Raw genomic sequence first — 17,487 nt, forward strand, 5'->3', positions numbered from 1 at the left:
GCTAAATTGATTTTTTTTCAATAAACATGTAAATTCTCATTCAAAGTTATGTATCTCTAAGGATATATACTCTGGTCATAATCTGTAGATGTTCCTAAAGTGTCATTATTAATTTAATTTTCCCCTCAGTTCATCTATTTAGTTTCGGGTAAATTGATACGTTCTGATTTGTGTAGTTCTCCTGGGCACTTGAGCTAGAAATAATCTATAAGCATGAAACAGAATTAGCACAGAGTAACTCTAGGCTCTGGCAGTGCAGTGGAATTTGGGAGTTTTAGTTTTCTGTAGAGTATGCTTCTTGGGATATGTAGGCAAAAATCCTATTAAGTTTAATAGCTAAAAGGAGAAATTCTGTTCCACTCATTACAGGTTGTGTGGACTGTCCTGTATCAAACATAGCGTGGCCAGCAGGAGCAGGGAAGTGATCCTTCCCCTGTACTCTGCGTTGGTGAGGCCACACCTTGAGTATTGTGTTCAGTTCTGGGCCCCTCAGTTCAGAAAGGATATTGAGGTGCTGGAGCGGGTCCAGAGAAGAGCAACAAGGCTGGTGAAGGGACTGGAGCATAAGTCCTATGGGGAGAGGCTGAGGGAGCTGGGGTTGTTTAGCCTGGAGAAGAGGAGGCTCAGAGGTGACCTCATCACCGTCTATAACTACCTGAAGGGAAGTTCTAGCCAGGTGGGGGTTGGTCTCTTCTCTCAGGCACTCAGCAATAGGACAAGGGGGCACGGGCTTAAGCTCCGCCAGGGGAAATTTAAGTTGGATATCAGGAGAAAATTCTTTACAGAGAGAGTAATCAGGCATTGGAATGGGCTGCCCAGAGAGGTGGTGGATTCACCATCCCTGGAGATTTTTAAACGCAGATTGGACGTGACACTGAGTGCCATGATCTAGTAAATGGACTGGATTTGGACCAAGGGTTGGACTCGATGATCTCGGAGGTCTTTTCCAACCCAATCGATTCTATGATTCTATGATTCTATGACTTAAAATCTGTAATACACAAAACAGACATGATTTGTCAAGTTGTGCGGATTCATCAGTTTGGTTCTCCCTGTGACCATCTTTGCATTTGTGCAATAAAATTTACAGGCCTGTGCTCTAGGCGTCTGTGTGGGCAGTGATTAGTCATCTTTCCTAGGTGTAAGGTGGTCCTGTCCTGCAGGTGGTGTTTTCTAGGGGATTTGCTACTGCTATCCCCTGCTTAGCTTCAGATATTTTTACTGTTTGAGGGTAGGAAAGAATGGTCAACACAGGAAGCAGAAGTCTTCAGACAGTGAAATTCAGAACTCCTCCTTTACTGTGTCATCCTGCTGGTCTCAAGATTAAGACTTAGATAGGACTTTAAATATCTTGGGGACATATACTGGCATTTAATATCTGGAAACAATCACCAGTTTGAAACTGCTATAAGAGGAAAAAAAACATTTTGCTGGATATCTCTTGGTACACCCTAATTAGTTTTATCAAAAATCATCAGAATTTGGGAATCACCATCAGCTCAACCTTATAGAATTGCAACAGCTTTGTGAAGCTGCAGCAAATCATTTCCATTGCAACCCCCTTTTAAAATGAAAATAATTAGCCGTTATTCTGACCAGTGTTCTTAATTCTGCACACTCATAGCAATTACAAAGGTGTTCACTTGGTTGGAATTGATGGGAAAATTAGGTGGAGTGCTAGATTAGACTATAATTAGGTAGAACTTAATGAATACTTCTGTTGGGCCTTTCTCTGACATCACTCAAAAATAGCTACAGAAAAGTTATTTTACTTAACAGGGGTTGTTTTATTACAAAAAAAACTTTGATTTTTTTTTTTTAGTCAGAATACTTTAAAAAAGTTATGCTTCAGAAAAAGACTCTAAGAACTCAACCCCATTGTGATTCTTATTATAGCCTACCTTACGTGGTTCCCGTATTTCAAATTCTCTGCAGTGTCTTATCCACCTCGACTATGCAGTTGTTTGTTTATATCTTATAGTATATCTAATTTGATGTTAAGTTTATGGAAGATTATAGCTTTTAAGGAAGCTAAAATTTTCTCTTGGTTAGCAGCAAAAGACAATTTTGAGAAACAAATTATGTTCTTACTTAAAAAACCTTAAGTCTTCATTCCCCTTTATATTGAACAACTGAGAATACTGTAGCCATCCTGAGTAGTAGGATGGCTTGTATCAACCATTATTAAATAAACTTATCAAACTTACATTTTCCATACATGCATTTTTAAATGTTCTCATGCTTTTAAGCAGATGGATAACTTCTCTTGGATATTATTTCTTTATTTTAAATTATCTTGTGAATTAGGACAGGCTTCATAAGAGATATTTCTTTATACAGACTCAAAAACTCTGATGATGAGTTGAAAGAAACGTATTTTTCTCTTATATTACAATTCATCAAAATAAGCTATTTTTACGTGCACTATCTTCTTCTATTGTCCCTTTGTCCTGTTTTGTTTGGTTTTTTCCTTTTTTTTTTTTTTTAAGATTGAACGTCTTAATATTTAAACGTAAAATGCTTTCCCTCAGAGTGGATATTTCCTCTGCCACAGACTCCATCCTAAGGACTAAAACTTCAACCAAATGCTATAATAAAGTAATTTTGTTTTGATGTCATCTGGCTCTTCTGAATCTCTGATCCTGTAGAGGTTCACTTACATGAATCTTGCTTCTGCATACAGACATGCATAAATACCTCTTACTCAGATGCAGAAGAATTTTGAAACTTCTGCAGCAGAAGACTGTTGTTCTGATCTTTTTCTGATCTTAAAGTAACATACTAACCAATGATCTCTTAATAGTATAACAAGCATGAGACTTTATGAATAATTATGTCGGAACTTAGGCATTGTAGCTAGATAAAAGTTCATCAGTAAATGCCTCATGTCATGGTTTAGGAACAGCACTCCCCAGTTTAGTGTTCCCACTGAAAAGAAAGTGATAATTCATCCTGTACCAGTTAACAATGTGTATGACATTGTACTTCAGTGCCCCATAGACAAATAAAGAGATGTGGGATAATGTATAAAATGCATAGTGACTGGTCTGGTTTTAGTTCATTATGTCACTATGATAAATAATGATAAATTTATTTGCCTTTTCTTAGGATTAAATTTCAGGAAAGTATTAATGTTGTTACACCCTAGTGAGACCTCAACTATTCTGATCTAGATATCTGCATTTAAGAAAGGTCAATTTAACTGAGGAGGGAAAGAGGAAAGAAGGAGAAGGAGTATATATAGAGAGAATATAAAGAGAATGGAGAAGTTATTTATGACAGGATGTTAAGAAGAACATAACACATTTAGTGCTGGAAAACAAAGGCTAAGAAGATATGGTCATACATGCATCAGATTGTAAAGTAGAAAGAAAAAGAAAGTTTATGCAAGGGAGGTGCTTTCTTAAACTGGTGAGAGCTGCACTGTCTGGAACAACATAATAGAGGTAGTGGGGCAAAGTTTTTACACTAGATTTGTAAATAATTCTCTATAATTTTATGGAAGGAGTTTATATTAAATGCCGACAAAGATAGAGACTAGGCACCATCTTCTGAAGGTTCTTCCAAAATGCATGTAATAGGAGCTGCAACCAAAAAACATAACTGTTTTTTAGGAGACTTAATATTGATTCTGATGTAGGTAGCGTACAACTCATGGTGCTTTGCCCAGTTTCTTGGAAGTGGTGAAAGCCTCTGCTGTAGTTTATATTCAACAGCAAACAGTCTCTGTTTTTTTACAGAAAGGGCTATATCAATGATTCCAAATGTGAAACTGCCAAAATCATGCATTTAATTTTGGCTTTCAGTGAATTATTCTTGATTGGCTCTTTGAATAGTTAAGCTATATGACATAATAGTATATTATTATATAGTGTACACACACATACATACATATATATAAAATATTATGCAGATTTACTCCTGTTGGCATTTAGTCTATTAGTGATACTTGCTCCCTTTTATTCATATGTAAATTTTTTTGCACGAAGCTTTCAGAGTTGCTCCAAAAGCTAATTTACAATCCTTTTGTTTTGTAATTCAATGAGGGAGCCCAGGCAGGCAAAAATACCTGCTTTATTTCACCATAGATGTCTTCTTTCAGAGTATGCTACCAAAATGTAGCATTTTGACTTAGGAGTGTTGAAATGTTTGACTGAGTTTGAGAATTTAAAAAATGGACTGTTTCAATATTTCAGATGCTTCAAATGAAATATTTCAAAATTTCTGTTTAGAACATTCAGATGTAAAAAAAAAGTAGATAATTGAGCTAATTGTCTTATATTGGAACAAAATTTTGAAATGTGGGAAAACACATTGTTGTTTTTATAGGTTATTTTTCAAGTAAGTTATAATGTATACACTCCTTTTTCCCCTCAGTCCCACTTTTATAACAATCCTTTCCTATTACATAAGTAAATGTGTGTGTATCTTTTGGGCGTACTTAAACTTTTAAAAATTTTCTATAGTTTTCCATTTTCTATTCCAGAACAGAAAAGAAATCCTGGGAGACACAAAAGAAGGAGGCATGGGAGACACAAAAGAAGGCATAGCTTTTTTGTATCTTTGGGTATATGGGAGAGTAATAATGACAATGACATCAAATTATCTAGCAGTTAAAGACTCTAGGTTCTATATCATATCCGCTGTTTTATCTTTTTACATCACATTTGGATGTTCCTTTAGGGAAACTGTGCCTTAGGATATATTCAAAAATGTCAAGACTATCCTAGTAGTATGTAGTAAATTGCAGTATGCCATTTTATGTGTGATGATATTCCACTGGGAACAGAGGAGTTCCTAATGTTCATATATTAACTGTCGATTTTTTCACGTGGATTTCTGAGAAAACTAAGTATTTGGGATCACATTGCCTTTCTCCCTGACTCTCAGCTGTAGTAACTTTTTAAGCCAGTTTTGGTCAGATTTGACTAGGGAAGTGATCATCGCCCTGTATGCAGCATTGATGAGGCCATACTTCTAGTGCTGTGTTCAGTTTTGGGTCCCTCACTTTAAAAAGGACATTGGGGTGCTGGAGTGTGTTCAGCAAAGTGCAACAAGGCTCATGAAAGGTCTTAAAAACATGTCTTGTGAGGAACAGGTGAGGGAACTGGGTTCATTTAGTCTCAAGAAGAGGAGGCTCAGGGGGACCTCATCGCTTTCTACAACTACCTGGAAGGACATTGCAGTGAGGCAGGGGCCGGTCTCTTCTGCCATGTCTGCAGTGAGAGGACAAGAGGAAATGGATTTAACCTGAGACAGGGAAGATTCAGATTAGATATTAGGAAAAATTTGTTCACTCTTTAGGTGGTCAGGTGTTGGAATAGGTTGTCTGGGGAGGTGGTGGAGTCACCATCCCTGGAGGTGTTCAAGAGGCATCTGGATCTGGCCCTGGGTGCTGTGGTTTAGTGGTGTAGGGGTTACAAAGGTAACAGGGCTGGGTGGACGACTGGACTGGATGGTCTTAAAGGTCTCTTCTAACCTTAATGATTCTGTGATTCTATATAGTTCTCAAATGTTAGGTTCCTGTGTGGTCACAAGAAGGTAAACTGCAAGATGGTGTTTAGAACCCCATTATTATTCTGACTGTGGGAAATGCTGTAGGGCAAAGCAACTCCAGGAAATCTAGAAGTAGTTGAAACAGAGACACAGTAAGAACACAGAAACCATTATTTGGAGCTTGCACTTTTTAGTAGTTTCAAACAAGAAACACAGATGGAGGAACTGTTACTGATTCTCCTACTCAAGGAACTACTTACTGGTATATTTTAATGTATTAGATATTATATTGGGGTCAATTACCACACTCTTACCCTCGAGGAAATGCAGCATGGCTTATTCTGTGCCAGATACCCTGGGTTGACTGAACATTCTTTTTTTGTTTTTTTTTTTTTTTGAACTGGTATGAGATGAGAATAGAATGATACAATGCATCTGTTCAGCATCTGTCACTAGAGCTGACACTTTGTTGAAGGAGGTCATTGGTATTGAGGGCAATGGAAGATTGAACTGAAGGAAGATATTAGTGTGGTGAAATATATTCAAGTCTCTTCAGGAGGACACCTGAGCAGTGATTTAAAGTTGGAAATATGTATTTCCTTTTTTTTTTACCCTTGGTGGGTTGGTCTGAACACATGCTTATGATTATGTTTTTGAGTGTGAAAGTATGAGTTGGTAGTTAGGCAGAACTACCTTGAAAGTACCCATAGGATAGCTTGGAAGTGTTATGAAAAGGCTTTGTAGGACTCTGAAGCAACTGTGAAGTCTAAACTGTCACTGTAGAAAGGTTTGAGACCTTAAACATTAAGATGCTTTGTCATGTGGATGTGCTGCAGGGCTGTCTGGGAGCAGCACAGCAATGGAGTGGTTTTCTGCCTGGCATTATGAAAACAAAGCTTCTGAATCAGTGAAACTGCTCTGTGAATACATTCTCTCTGTGCAGTTGATCTTGAATGGTGGCTCTGAGCACACCAGGATTTTCTGACTTCCCCAGAGCACAGAGCCTGGCTTGGTGCATTGTTAGAAAGATGACACTGTGCAATATGAATTTGTCGATATGTCTGCCAGTTTCCCTCTAAAGAACTGTCAGAGATACAATTCTCGTTTTGCTCTCAGTCTTAAACGTGGTAAAAACCGCTGGGCAATTCTAAACAGAGAGAGCTTTTTTGTCAGATTGCACGTTTATTTCACTAGTAAGGCTGATGGGGAGACCCATTTGGATTCTAGAGTACATCACTTCCAATTTACCTAGGCAGAATATTTGATAAATCTCATAACCTAAGTTGAGAATGGTGAAGGTTGGGAGAAGACACACCAGATAATTTGCAAGCTCAGCTTAATGAAGTTATGTCTTTGTGTAATGAATCATAAGGCTCCATACAGCTACGTGAAAAGATCTGTCTGGAAGCTCTCTATTTTCTTTGAAGGGGTAGAACAGAAGTATTATAGACTGAACACTAGAGTGACTGAGCCACAGATAAATAAAAATTTTAGTCCTTCTCCATGCATATGAATCTTTCCTCCAGGACAGAGTTATCGAAGAAGTTACATGTGTTTGCATAAAGTCTTGCTGTGACACTGCTTGATGTTCAGGTCATGCTGGTTCAAAAAAATATAGTAGAACTAGAAAAGGAACCAAGAAGGCCGTGAGAATTATGTCACGTAGGAAAGGATTTAATACAAAAAGAGGTGGATTAGACTCGAATGATACAGCTAGGAAAAGAGGTGAGTGAGAGAGAAGGAGTGAGAGCAAGAGAATGAGCAAAAGTGAATGAGAAAGATATGACGTAAAATGCCTTGGAGGAAGTGATCAGGGAAAGAATGCCCTGTAATTCTTACAACAGAACTGAAGCACAAATAAACTATAAAGCAATTGGTATTGAGAAACAGTTTTAAAATACCATACCCAGTCATAAAATTCATGGTAGCTGTCAAAAATATGAAAAAAGTATTAAAAGTATTAAAATAGGAGTTTAGACAAATTGGTGAAAGTCTAAAATGACTTACAAAAAAATTGTAATAGAGGCTGGTGTAAAAGGCCCAGTGAGCACTATGGGAACTTATTGTTCTTGTTCTTTTCCCAAATGTTTGCTTCAGTCCATTTTCAGGGACAAAGTGCTGAATTAAATGGTAGCTTGCTTTTACCAGAGGAGTTGCATTCAGGTACTAAACAAGAATTGGACTGAAATGAATATTAGTGCGAAGTGAATATATATATTTATATACACTTAATTCAGCAGAAATGCTACTAACTGAAATATTTTGTGTGAAAATTAATAAACTTGTAGAATAAACCATTCTGCAAGCTATTTTGATAAAAACAAAGATTTTTTTTCCTGTCAGTTTGTGAACTGTTGTCTGTGAGCATGTGGTGGCTCATACATACATCAATATATGCAGAATTTATGGCCAGATGTTCAGCTGATGTAGAAATTATGGATAAGTTGAGCTCTCCAACATACAGCATTGGTGTTCCTCTGAATATTTTATTGTGAAGGATTAATAGAGTGATAATTTGGAAATTTGTTTAATATATTCCAGTTCATAATCATACAAATTATTCTGTTCTAGTATATTCTACTATTTCTGAATCAGATTAATTTTTGTGATAGTGATGTACCTTGTTTGCTCCTGCTTAGCATATCACTAAATAGAGTCAGTGTCCTGATTTTGGGAGCAGTACAGAGGAGCAGCTCTGTTGCTACATCAGAACAACATTGATATTCTTGGTATAAAGGTTCTTAAAACCATGAAAAAATGGTATCAGGCTCAGCGCATGAAGAAGGAGACATGCGGTGTGCCCTGGGTCATTTGGCATCTGTTGTGCCTGTATAGAGTGGGCATCCAATTAATTTCCCTCTCAGAGTTTCCATCAGCTTTGGGTACTGTTACTTTATTTTGTTTGTTCATTTGTTTTTGGTTTTTTTCCCAGGCTGTAACCTGGTCCTTTAGCCTCACTACCTTGAGGCTAAAGAAAATTTACTTTAATTATGCTCTCCATTAAAAGAAGAGGTTAAGTATTAATTTTCAAGATTAATATAGGGTTGAAGTTTAAATAAAATTAATTTTATTTGGCTAAGTATTACTTGTCAAGGGAGATTTAAATATTCACAATATTTGACCACTTTTGATTGCCCCTTCATAACTGCTTCTCAGGGGACTAAATCAAAAAACCTCCTGGCTTGGAGGAGGGGAGACTTTGAGGATGGTGAGACACTGACAGAGGTTGCTTGGAGAAGTTGTGCGTGCCCTATCCCTGGAAATGTTCAAGGCCAGGTTGGATGGAGGTCTAAACCACTTGGTCTAGTGAAAGGTATCCCTGGCCATGGTGTGGGGGTTGGAGATAGATGATGTTTAAGGTCCCTTCCAACTCAGGCCATTCTATGATTCTATGGCTGCGTCCTCTTTCCTCACCATTTCTAATTCTTAAGCCATTTACCCTGTGCTCTATTGAGACCATGCTCAGTCCTCTCAGAGCTTCGCAGTGAATGGCTTTGTTTGAAACAAATTGTTGGCTGAAGTCCCTTTACTAAAAGCACATCAGTGTTTGTGGAGTTAAATTGACTTTCCAGAATGGTGCTTTTACCCTTGCGTGGTGTCCTTTCTCACCATGAGCATTTGCTATGAAAGCTGATACCACATCAGCTGCTCAGCATTTGTGGGTAAGCAAGAACACACCTGGCCTCGCTAATGACCACTCAGTGCCACTTAAAGGCTGATCAGAGGTGAAGGCTCTATTTACAAAGTAAAGATAGCACCAGTCTGAAACGCAGCATGCAATCACAATGAAATCTTAGTCAGAAGGCAATTCTCAGCATATTTTATGATTCCAGCACCAAAAGTGATACCCAGAATAGTTATCTTACTCACCACTGGCACTTGAAGCACCAAGACTCGTTAGGTATCTCATGACTGACCTTGAAGATCTCTGGGTATCTTTGTCTTTGCCTTCTGCTTCTGTGAGGACATCTGTCTTGATCACTGAGATACCCAGTGGCTACCCAAACCTCTTTTGGCAAAAAGATTAGAAATTAGTAGTGCTGAACATGAATGCTTAGTAATATGCGTTAGCTGGATTAGGATTCAAACTGTTCTTCCCCATTGGGCAACAACCATGTTGCTAACATGCTCTCAGTGAAACAAGAGGCTCAGCCCCTGCAGAAATTATTTCTGATAACTGTTAAGTACTATCACATATAAAGCCAACCTGGTTTGAGACTGTAAGCCATCATCCAATTAAAGCAGCCTTTATGGACTACAGTGTCAAATACATGAGGAAAAAAATGAAACTGTAGAAAAGTTTTGGAGGTTTTTTTCTCTCCCTAGTTTGCACATTTTACTGCTAGTAGAGGAATGAAAGATTCTTGTATCTAGCTCCAATTTTACGTCTGACTAGTTTTGTTTGTTTTATTTGTCTTATGAAGTGTTAGTCTTACTATAAAGAGTGGAAAACACATATGAACTGTTCTCACAAGGTGGAGTGGCATACAGTTTTAATGACATTTCTTTGCTGTTGAACATGTAAAATGCTTCTAAAATTTGTCCTGACAAGCAAACTCAAAATGTTTTATTTTCCTTTCATCAGGTATTTTTTTTTTTTACTTTTTCAGGAAAATTGTTAAAAAATATTGCTACATAAAAAAGCGTTTTGGAAAACCAGACACTTTTCAAGTTAAAGTTTCTGCGGAAACCCTTTGATTGATTTATGGGAACCTTAATCTGGTCCTAGCTATAACAGCTAATTAATCTTGGAATAAATATAGCCTGGACACTCTATAGCAGAGATAAGACACATGTATTAATTATTAATAGTCAATGCTGTAAGGCTGGAAGATAAGTAAGTATTCAGGGGAAAATCTTTCCTAAAACTCGAACTGAAATATTCAAACAAATATAGGTGTGGCTATTTTCAGAAGCATTAGCTATGACTAGACGTTTATCTTCCTGTGACAGTCAGCGAGCATTAAGCACCTAATTGCTGTGTCTTTGAAAATCTCCACAAATTATAAAGTAACTGATCAGTTTTCTGGAAGATTCAGCTAAATTGTGTGCACATTTGCAATCTTTCACCAACAGAAGGTCATCACAGAAATATGAGCTTCTTAAAAGTGCCTGTCAGTACCGTGACCTCCACAAGCAAGTACACTGCTTAGTTGTTCAGTGTTTTTCAAATCAGTTTTTAACCCATGAAAGTCAGGTCTTAGTGAAACATGTTTGCTTTTAGACATGTTAGGTAAATCTGCGTTCCTGGGGATTTGGTGCACTGAATGGGGAATTTCATCCATGTCTCTGCTCTTTCATTTTTCATATCATGAATTATGAGGGTTTCATATTTGCAAATTGACTTTTTTTACTTCTGACTTTTTAGAATAGGTAACTGACTTTTTCAAACAGCTCTAAATACTGATCTGGTTTCTGCTTATATTTCAGATTGGTCTTTCAAAAAATATAATAGAATGGTGTTGTGCTTCTGCTATATGAAAATAGTGAATACCTCTAAACTCTCAGTTTACCGGGAGCAGTACATCATGACTCAGTGTCTAATTGATTCTTTGCTGTCTGAATCTTCAACTAGGGCTGCCATGAGCCTGGTTGAGGTGGAGTGTGTGCGTGAAGAGGTTAAGGAAAAAAAATTTTCATGTCTGTGTGTCTTGACTGGTTTCTTATCTGTTAATTCATTCTGGATTATGTATCTATAAAGCAGTGCAGAGTGTATAGGATTTCTTAAATGAGATTGCCTTTACCTTTTTATGATCAACACTCACCACCCATTATTCAGAATGAAATATATCAATAATGTATATGTAAAATCTAAAAAAGGAATGAAATGAGCTAGATATTTCTAGTAGGTCAATGAAACAGTCATTGCTGCCTCAATTCTGTTTCTCTCATCTTTTCTCCAAAAAAGAGAGATACTGGGAAAAGGAAATAGGTAAAGAAATGGTATAGGATGGTTTTTTTGTTGTGGTTGTTGTTTGGAGTTTGGGGTTGTTTTTTTTTGTGGTGTTTGTCTTCTAAATACTGGGGTTCCATATCATTCTCTCAGTGATAAGTGAGCTTCAAACAGAAGTATGTTTCAGTGCTTATCTCCAGTACTTCCGTAAACTTTATGCAAGAGTTTCTAAACTACAGAGATTTGAAAATGTTCTTTCCAAGGTATTTGTCTTATTGGATGTTCTGTTTCAGAAAACTAATTTATAGTCATCCTGACTTTGACTGAACTCTTGAGATATCATAATTTAAAAAATAATAATTTTCCGGCGGCTCCTACAGCTCCTCCAAATATATACCCTTGGCCTTTCTTTGTAGCAGAATTACTATAAGTTATGAGGAAAAATGGTAGCTAATGTAGGATATTTTAAGTATTACTTATGTTTTAATAAATGGTAGGTTTTCTTTTTGCAGTAAACCATAGGCTTTTAGAGCTGGAATGAAAGGGTTAAAAATGAAACCCCTTAGTGCAAGGCCTTCCCATGTTGATTATGCTTATTAAAGCTGAATACTACACCTTTAGACCAGCTGCATCTGCATCACAGATCTCATTTTAGTGTGGAGATTTTTTGCTTACCGGAAAAATCCTCGTACAAAAGCTATTGGCTGTGGTCAGAAGTGGCACTTGAATATCAGCATGTTCTTTTGTCTATCAAAACATCCTCCTGAATGGTTCAGCTACTGTTAGCAAGGGATGCGCTAAAGCTCTTAGCTAGAATGTGAGCCTAGATTTTCATTACTGAAGAATCTGAGTTTATTTTCCAGGAGAATAAAAAAACCCACACCAAACCCAACCAAACAAAAAAACCCCTTTTCCTGCCATCACTCTTTTACTGGAAAGTTATGCACCTACTGGTAAGCATCCATATCTCTCTGTTGAGCACTGGCTGTCCATATTGTGAACATTTCCTGGAAAAATGCACTCTTTTTCCCTTCAGATTTTTAATTATTGCTAGAAGAGAACAATTACTTCTGTCCTGAGGGTTTTGACTGAGAATAAAGTACTTATACATGCTTTAGTTATAAGAACTGTAGAAGACAGCATTAATGAACAGATCCTGTTAAAGTTTCTGAATAGTCTATTCTGCTGTCCAATACGATCGTTCTTCTAGAAAAAAATTGCTTAAAGTATAAGACTGACATGTCTGCTCCAAGCTTAGCACTAGAGCCTGTCACCTTCAAATGCATCTTTGAAATATTTTTCTTATTTCTACATCAGCTACATCCATCTTATAGGCAGTGGTGACATCAAGTGTGCTTATACAATGCAATTCTTGTATAGAGGTGCTTTTCCCATTTATGTATGTCTCAGTGAAACAAAAATCCTGTTTCTCATTTTTGGTAACAAACAGGGATATTTTTGTCTACTGCCATCCGTATTAACCTCTGCTCTCTGCTTTGCCTTTCCAGCACTGGCTTGAGCCTAACAAGTCCATCTTCAAGCAAATGAAATGTAAGTGTTTAGAGCTCAGGTTTTAAAAATTATTTTGAAATGTCCAAAGGTTTTCTTTTGCTTCCATGCAGTAATTTAGACTCTGTTTCATTTGTTTCTTGGTGCAAATAGGCCCTTCATGTCCTATCCACAGTCCTAAAAACTCCGTGCTATCTTCATTTCACCATCTCACAGTGTGCTGTGCTGCATATCAAAAGCTTTTCCTTACTGCTCAAGGCTAGAGCCGGAGACCAGCAGGCATTGTGTGGAGTGGGAGATCTAGTGGGAAAACCCGTATGTTCAGGCTTTCGTTTTCAGTCAGACACAATCAACCACTGGGAGATGGCAATAAAAAATGGAGCGTAGCAATTTGCTTCTGGGTCTTTTCCAGTTTTCCTTCTTCCTGCTACCCCTTGCTTCCTGACAATGCAGAGAAAGGGTTTGAGATAATTTTTATAGTCCAGCAAACTCAAGTACTGTGAGCTAAGTGGTTAGCTCCTGCCACATGTAGGGGGAAAATTATGATCATTATTTTAAAAAGTGTCCTCAAAATAGAAATTTGTTATTTTAATTATCCTTTTTAAAGGTTACAGTCTAGTTTATCATTTCCATTAAATAGGACAACTGTGAAGACCTCTTCAGGACACAGAACTACTTTGGTACTCAAAAGTTTATATCCAGCAGTAGAAGACAGTTTATTTGGCAATTCTGGAGACTTGACTTAGTTCCTTGGAAGTTTTGTCTTAGCTCTTATCTAACTATCTACTTAGTTTATCAAATGAAGGAGAATTTATTCACATATGCTTTGTATACAGTTGTTTTCTGCTTTATGCATATACACAAGGTGCCTTTTGTGTAGGAGGTAATGTATTTACTTTAAAATGTGACAAGGCTTAAGATATTTTCCAATATGCAAAACCAGTTAATGCTGGATGTTGACTGGGATACTTAAAAAAACTCTTCCATTAATGCAGCAGTAGTATATATTGCAACATGTGCATACATGTGTATATACACATGTATACCTGGCATATTCAGTGTGAACTGGTGTTTAGCTAGCTGGAGTGTTATCCAGTTAAAAATTAAGTTCAAGAATGGCAAACAAAAAGTAGGTCATGCTCCTCAACAGTGCTAGCGAAGGAAAAAAAGAGGAACTGTACTAACTAGAAATTATCTTAATATCTTTCTTCCTTTCAGTGTGTATCAGAAGTAGAACAGTTTTCTGAATATATCATCTAACTGCATTTGTATCACTGCTTCCACCCAAGAAAGCATAAGAGCTTATTCTTCTTGTTACATTTTGCATAGCAACATATTCAGGAGCTCTGCCAACAGATGCACTGAGAGTGTTTTGATATATTCAAGACAACTCTACCTGCATATAGATGTTGCCTAGATGTGAGAGATGTCAGTCCAATAATTCCATAGAAGTAGTGATGTGATGGTCTAATCAGAGGACATGTGTGGCTTTTGTGATAGAATCCTAATCAGAACTCTGAAAACTGAAAAATGAACGCATAGCAAAAAAAGCTAAATAAAATGCAGCTAGCATGAGGTTACTTATCGTTATGAAAAGGTCTTAAGAAAGCAGAAGAGGAGAATGAGATGCTAACAGAGGAGTTCTGTTATCAGCCTTAGATTTAGGACACGATATTAACTATGTGATTGGCAACTTCAGTTTAATACTATTGTAACTTAACTTTGTGTTTTGTCACAGATGAAGGACCTTAGTTGCTACAATAACCATTTAAGGAACAAAATAAAGAGATATATATATATTTTATATACATGTGTAGAATCCATGTAGATTATGCATAAGTGTATCTTTTGCTCCCACAGGATGTTTTGGTAACCATTTGGAATCAGGAACCTTTTGATTAATTTTTCTATTAATGTAGAACACAAAACAATTTCTAAAGGCACAAGGTTAAATTGTATTTTATCTAAAAATATTCCGTTTACTGTGAAAAGGTTTAGACTCAGAAGAAGAAATTACTGATGTTCATTTGCAAAGCATCCCAGTCGCAGGTGACACAAGTGACAATTAGCAGCAGGTGGAAAGTGTAAAAATTTGAAGCAATGAAGTGACTAGTTAATAATTTTCATGGCCAGTCTTTGTGAACAAAGATTTGGGAAAGCTCATTACCCTTCGAGCCTGCGCAGTGGATTTTTTAGGTGAGACACAGTGTGCGTTGAACTGAGCCCACCCTTGAATCCTAAGGTTCATCTGCTGGGGCCGAGCGAGCTTGGAGGGTGGCAGCGAGGTCCTCAGGACGTAGGTTTGTTTAGAGTGACCTTCTCTTAGATGGACGGTCTTACAGGGCTGACAAGCTCCATCTGCCTGGAGGAGTTCCCTGACTGGGAATCAAACCCTGGCTGTGGTGGTGAGAGTGCTGCATCCTAACCACTAGACCACCAGGGGTCCTCATAGTTAATAAGTAGAACATACATTATGTACATGCGACTTCTGGGAGAAATGGTAGCAGAAAGCTACTCATAGTGACTGTATTAAATGAATATTTCATTTTCTTTCTTTGCTAGTAAGGGATTCAGGAAACAGTGAAGTTATCTATTTTGTAAGAATAGACTTTTATTTCCTCTGATTCAATAGTAGGATGTACTAATACTAATGATTCAAAAAGTTTTAAATTAGGTTGAATGTTTAGATTCATATAGGATTATGAAGTACTTACATATATGCAGAAAAAAATTTGAAAATGCTCTGTGCTTGAGCTCAGCTACATTTGTGCTGCACAGTAGCAAGGTTTTCAGTGTATTTTTTCATTCAGCTCACTATTGACAAATATTTGGAGCAGAAAGGGATTGATTGGTAGTAGTGTTCTAATGCAAATTTTAGTAGGTACTAGATTTCATGGACCTCAGTACTACATGAATCATTCAGGCACAATCCCTCTGTATAGTCAGGTTGTACAGAAGTTATAATTTGGCAGCTATACATTTCTGTCAGTGAGATGGAATGTTGTATGTCTGAAGCTCTAAAGTTTCCACAGCTTCTTGTGTGATGTACTACTATTTTAATTTCTTTAGCTTTGACAAAAATTGCTTTAAGTTCATATTAAGTAACACTGGGATATGATAGGAGGAGTCTTCCAAAATGTTTTATATTTTGCCTTATCACATATAAAACCATACTTAAATGTGTTCTGGCGCAACACAAAGAATGAAGGCATGATACATTTTTTGTCTCCTCATCTACCTTTGCATTTTCCATTGTCACTGTAATGTTTATGTCATAACCTGATGTGTAAAGTCTAGGTCTGTACCTCAGCCATTTTGTACCACTAATTTTACCTGAGAGGGGAAAATTTAGCTTCTGAGAAATGTCCTGAACCACTGCCAATCTTGTTTGTACTGGTTGAAGCCACTTGTTGACCTATAATCAGTAGCCGTGAGTGCTATGCTTCCAATAGTGTGTCAGAAAACTCTCCTGAAGAATGCTTAAGGTAGCTGCAAGGTAGCTGCATTTTTGTGATTCTAGATTGTCTTGGTTTGAGCCGCCCCCCCCCCACCCCCGGAAGGGGCTGGAAGTGGTTGGTCCCAGGTGAGTTTCTGACAAGGAGCCAGTTGGAGCTGTTTTCCACCTCTGTGAAATTAGAATATTACAACAGCTGTAAGGAAGTTGTTGGCAGAGAGAGAGAGAGAGAATGGAAGCCATGAGGTGAGAGGGCCCCTTGCGGGGGGCCAGGCCCTCTTTTCCCCCCTGGCTGGGCTGCAGGGAGCCCGGAACAGTATTATAACTGGACCAGATGCCTGTGGCCAAAAGGCTAGGGGGCTTTTCCCCCCCACACTGCCCAGGAGAGGTGGTGGCATGGACTTGAGAGTCCAACCAGGGGATTGGAGCTAGCCCCCGGCAGGCAGGCACGGCATTTGGAACCGAGCCAGAGACGGGCCGAGGGGTGGTCCAGAGCTGGAGAAGCAACTCTGATCGTGCAGAGCTGGAAGAACTCCAGGCAGAGGAGGGAGACCGAAGCAATCTCACTGCTACCCTCTTCCCCCCATAATGGTGGGGGAGAGGTAGCGACCTTGAGCTGAGACTGAAGCAACGAGAGACGGGCTGAGGGGCTTGGAGGAGGCCCTACGTGAGGTTTGGGCGTGGGCAGCCGAAAACCGAAGGAGGAATGCAGGGGGAGGAATGCCTCCCTGTGACATGTGGAAGCCGAGCTGATGCAGCAGCTGAGACAGAGAGAAGCCAAACTAAGCAGGCCTTTTCTGCATAAGGACTTTTGGTGAAAACTATTTGGGGTATAAAGACTGAGCAAGACCCAGAAACCCTGCAATATGGAGAGGAAAGAGTGAACATCTTACTCTCTGGGAGGAACCTTCACGAACCAGGGAGAAAGGACTCAAAGCTGACTCCCTGGACCTCGTGATGGAGACCTGGTAGAGTAAATGTTCCTTTGCAGTCCAGGAGGAGACCTCAGCAGAAACCAAGGAGCTGGTGGGGGTGCAAAAGACCCCTTCCCTGATACCCCAATGAGAGAGAGATTTTAACTATTGTCCTGGAGGGTTTTTCTTCTGAACTGATGTGTGAGGACCCCCAGGGGTGG

At 38.3% G+C, this 17,487-nt stretch overlaps 1 protein-coding gene across 6 annotated transcripts in view; it reads left to right on the forward strand.

Moving 5' to 3' along the window:
- The window catches only part of FRMD3 (FERM domain containing 3), a 148,915-nt gene that overhangs the window by 70,960 nt on the left and 60,468 nt on the right, over window positions 1–17,487 (forward strand). For 2 of the 6 annotated variants that reach the window (XM_039380275.1, XM_027721564.2), the window contains exon 3: window positions 12,898–12,940. The exons of 2 other annotated variants lie outside the window; for them this stretch is intronic. In XM_039380275.1, the coding sequence (XP_039236209.1) occupies window positions 12,934–12,940 (7 nt within the window). In that variant the 5' untranslated portion in view covers window positions 12,898–12,933. Of the gene's footprint in view, window positions 1–12,897; window positions 12,941–16,579; window positions 16,599–17,285; window positions 17,321–17,487 lie in introns of those variants that run through there. 2 more of the 6 variants (XM_027721567.2, XM_027721566.2) reach the window with 2 other exon arrangements.

This window comes from Pipra filicauda, unplaced genomic scaffold, assembly GCF_003945595.2.
Source record: "Pipra filicauda isolate LSUMZ 115617 unplaced genomic scaffold, ASM394559v2 scaffold191_size1418713_pilon, whole genome shotgun sequence".
In the NCBI taxonomy this organism is placed as follows: Eukaryota; Metazoa; Chordata; class Aves; order Passeriformes; family Pipridae; genus Pipra; species Pipra filicauda.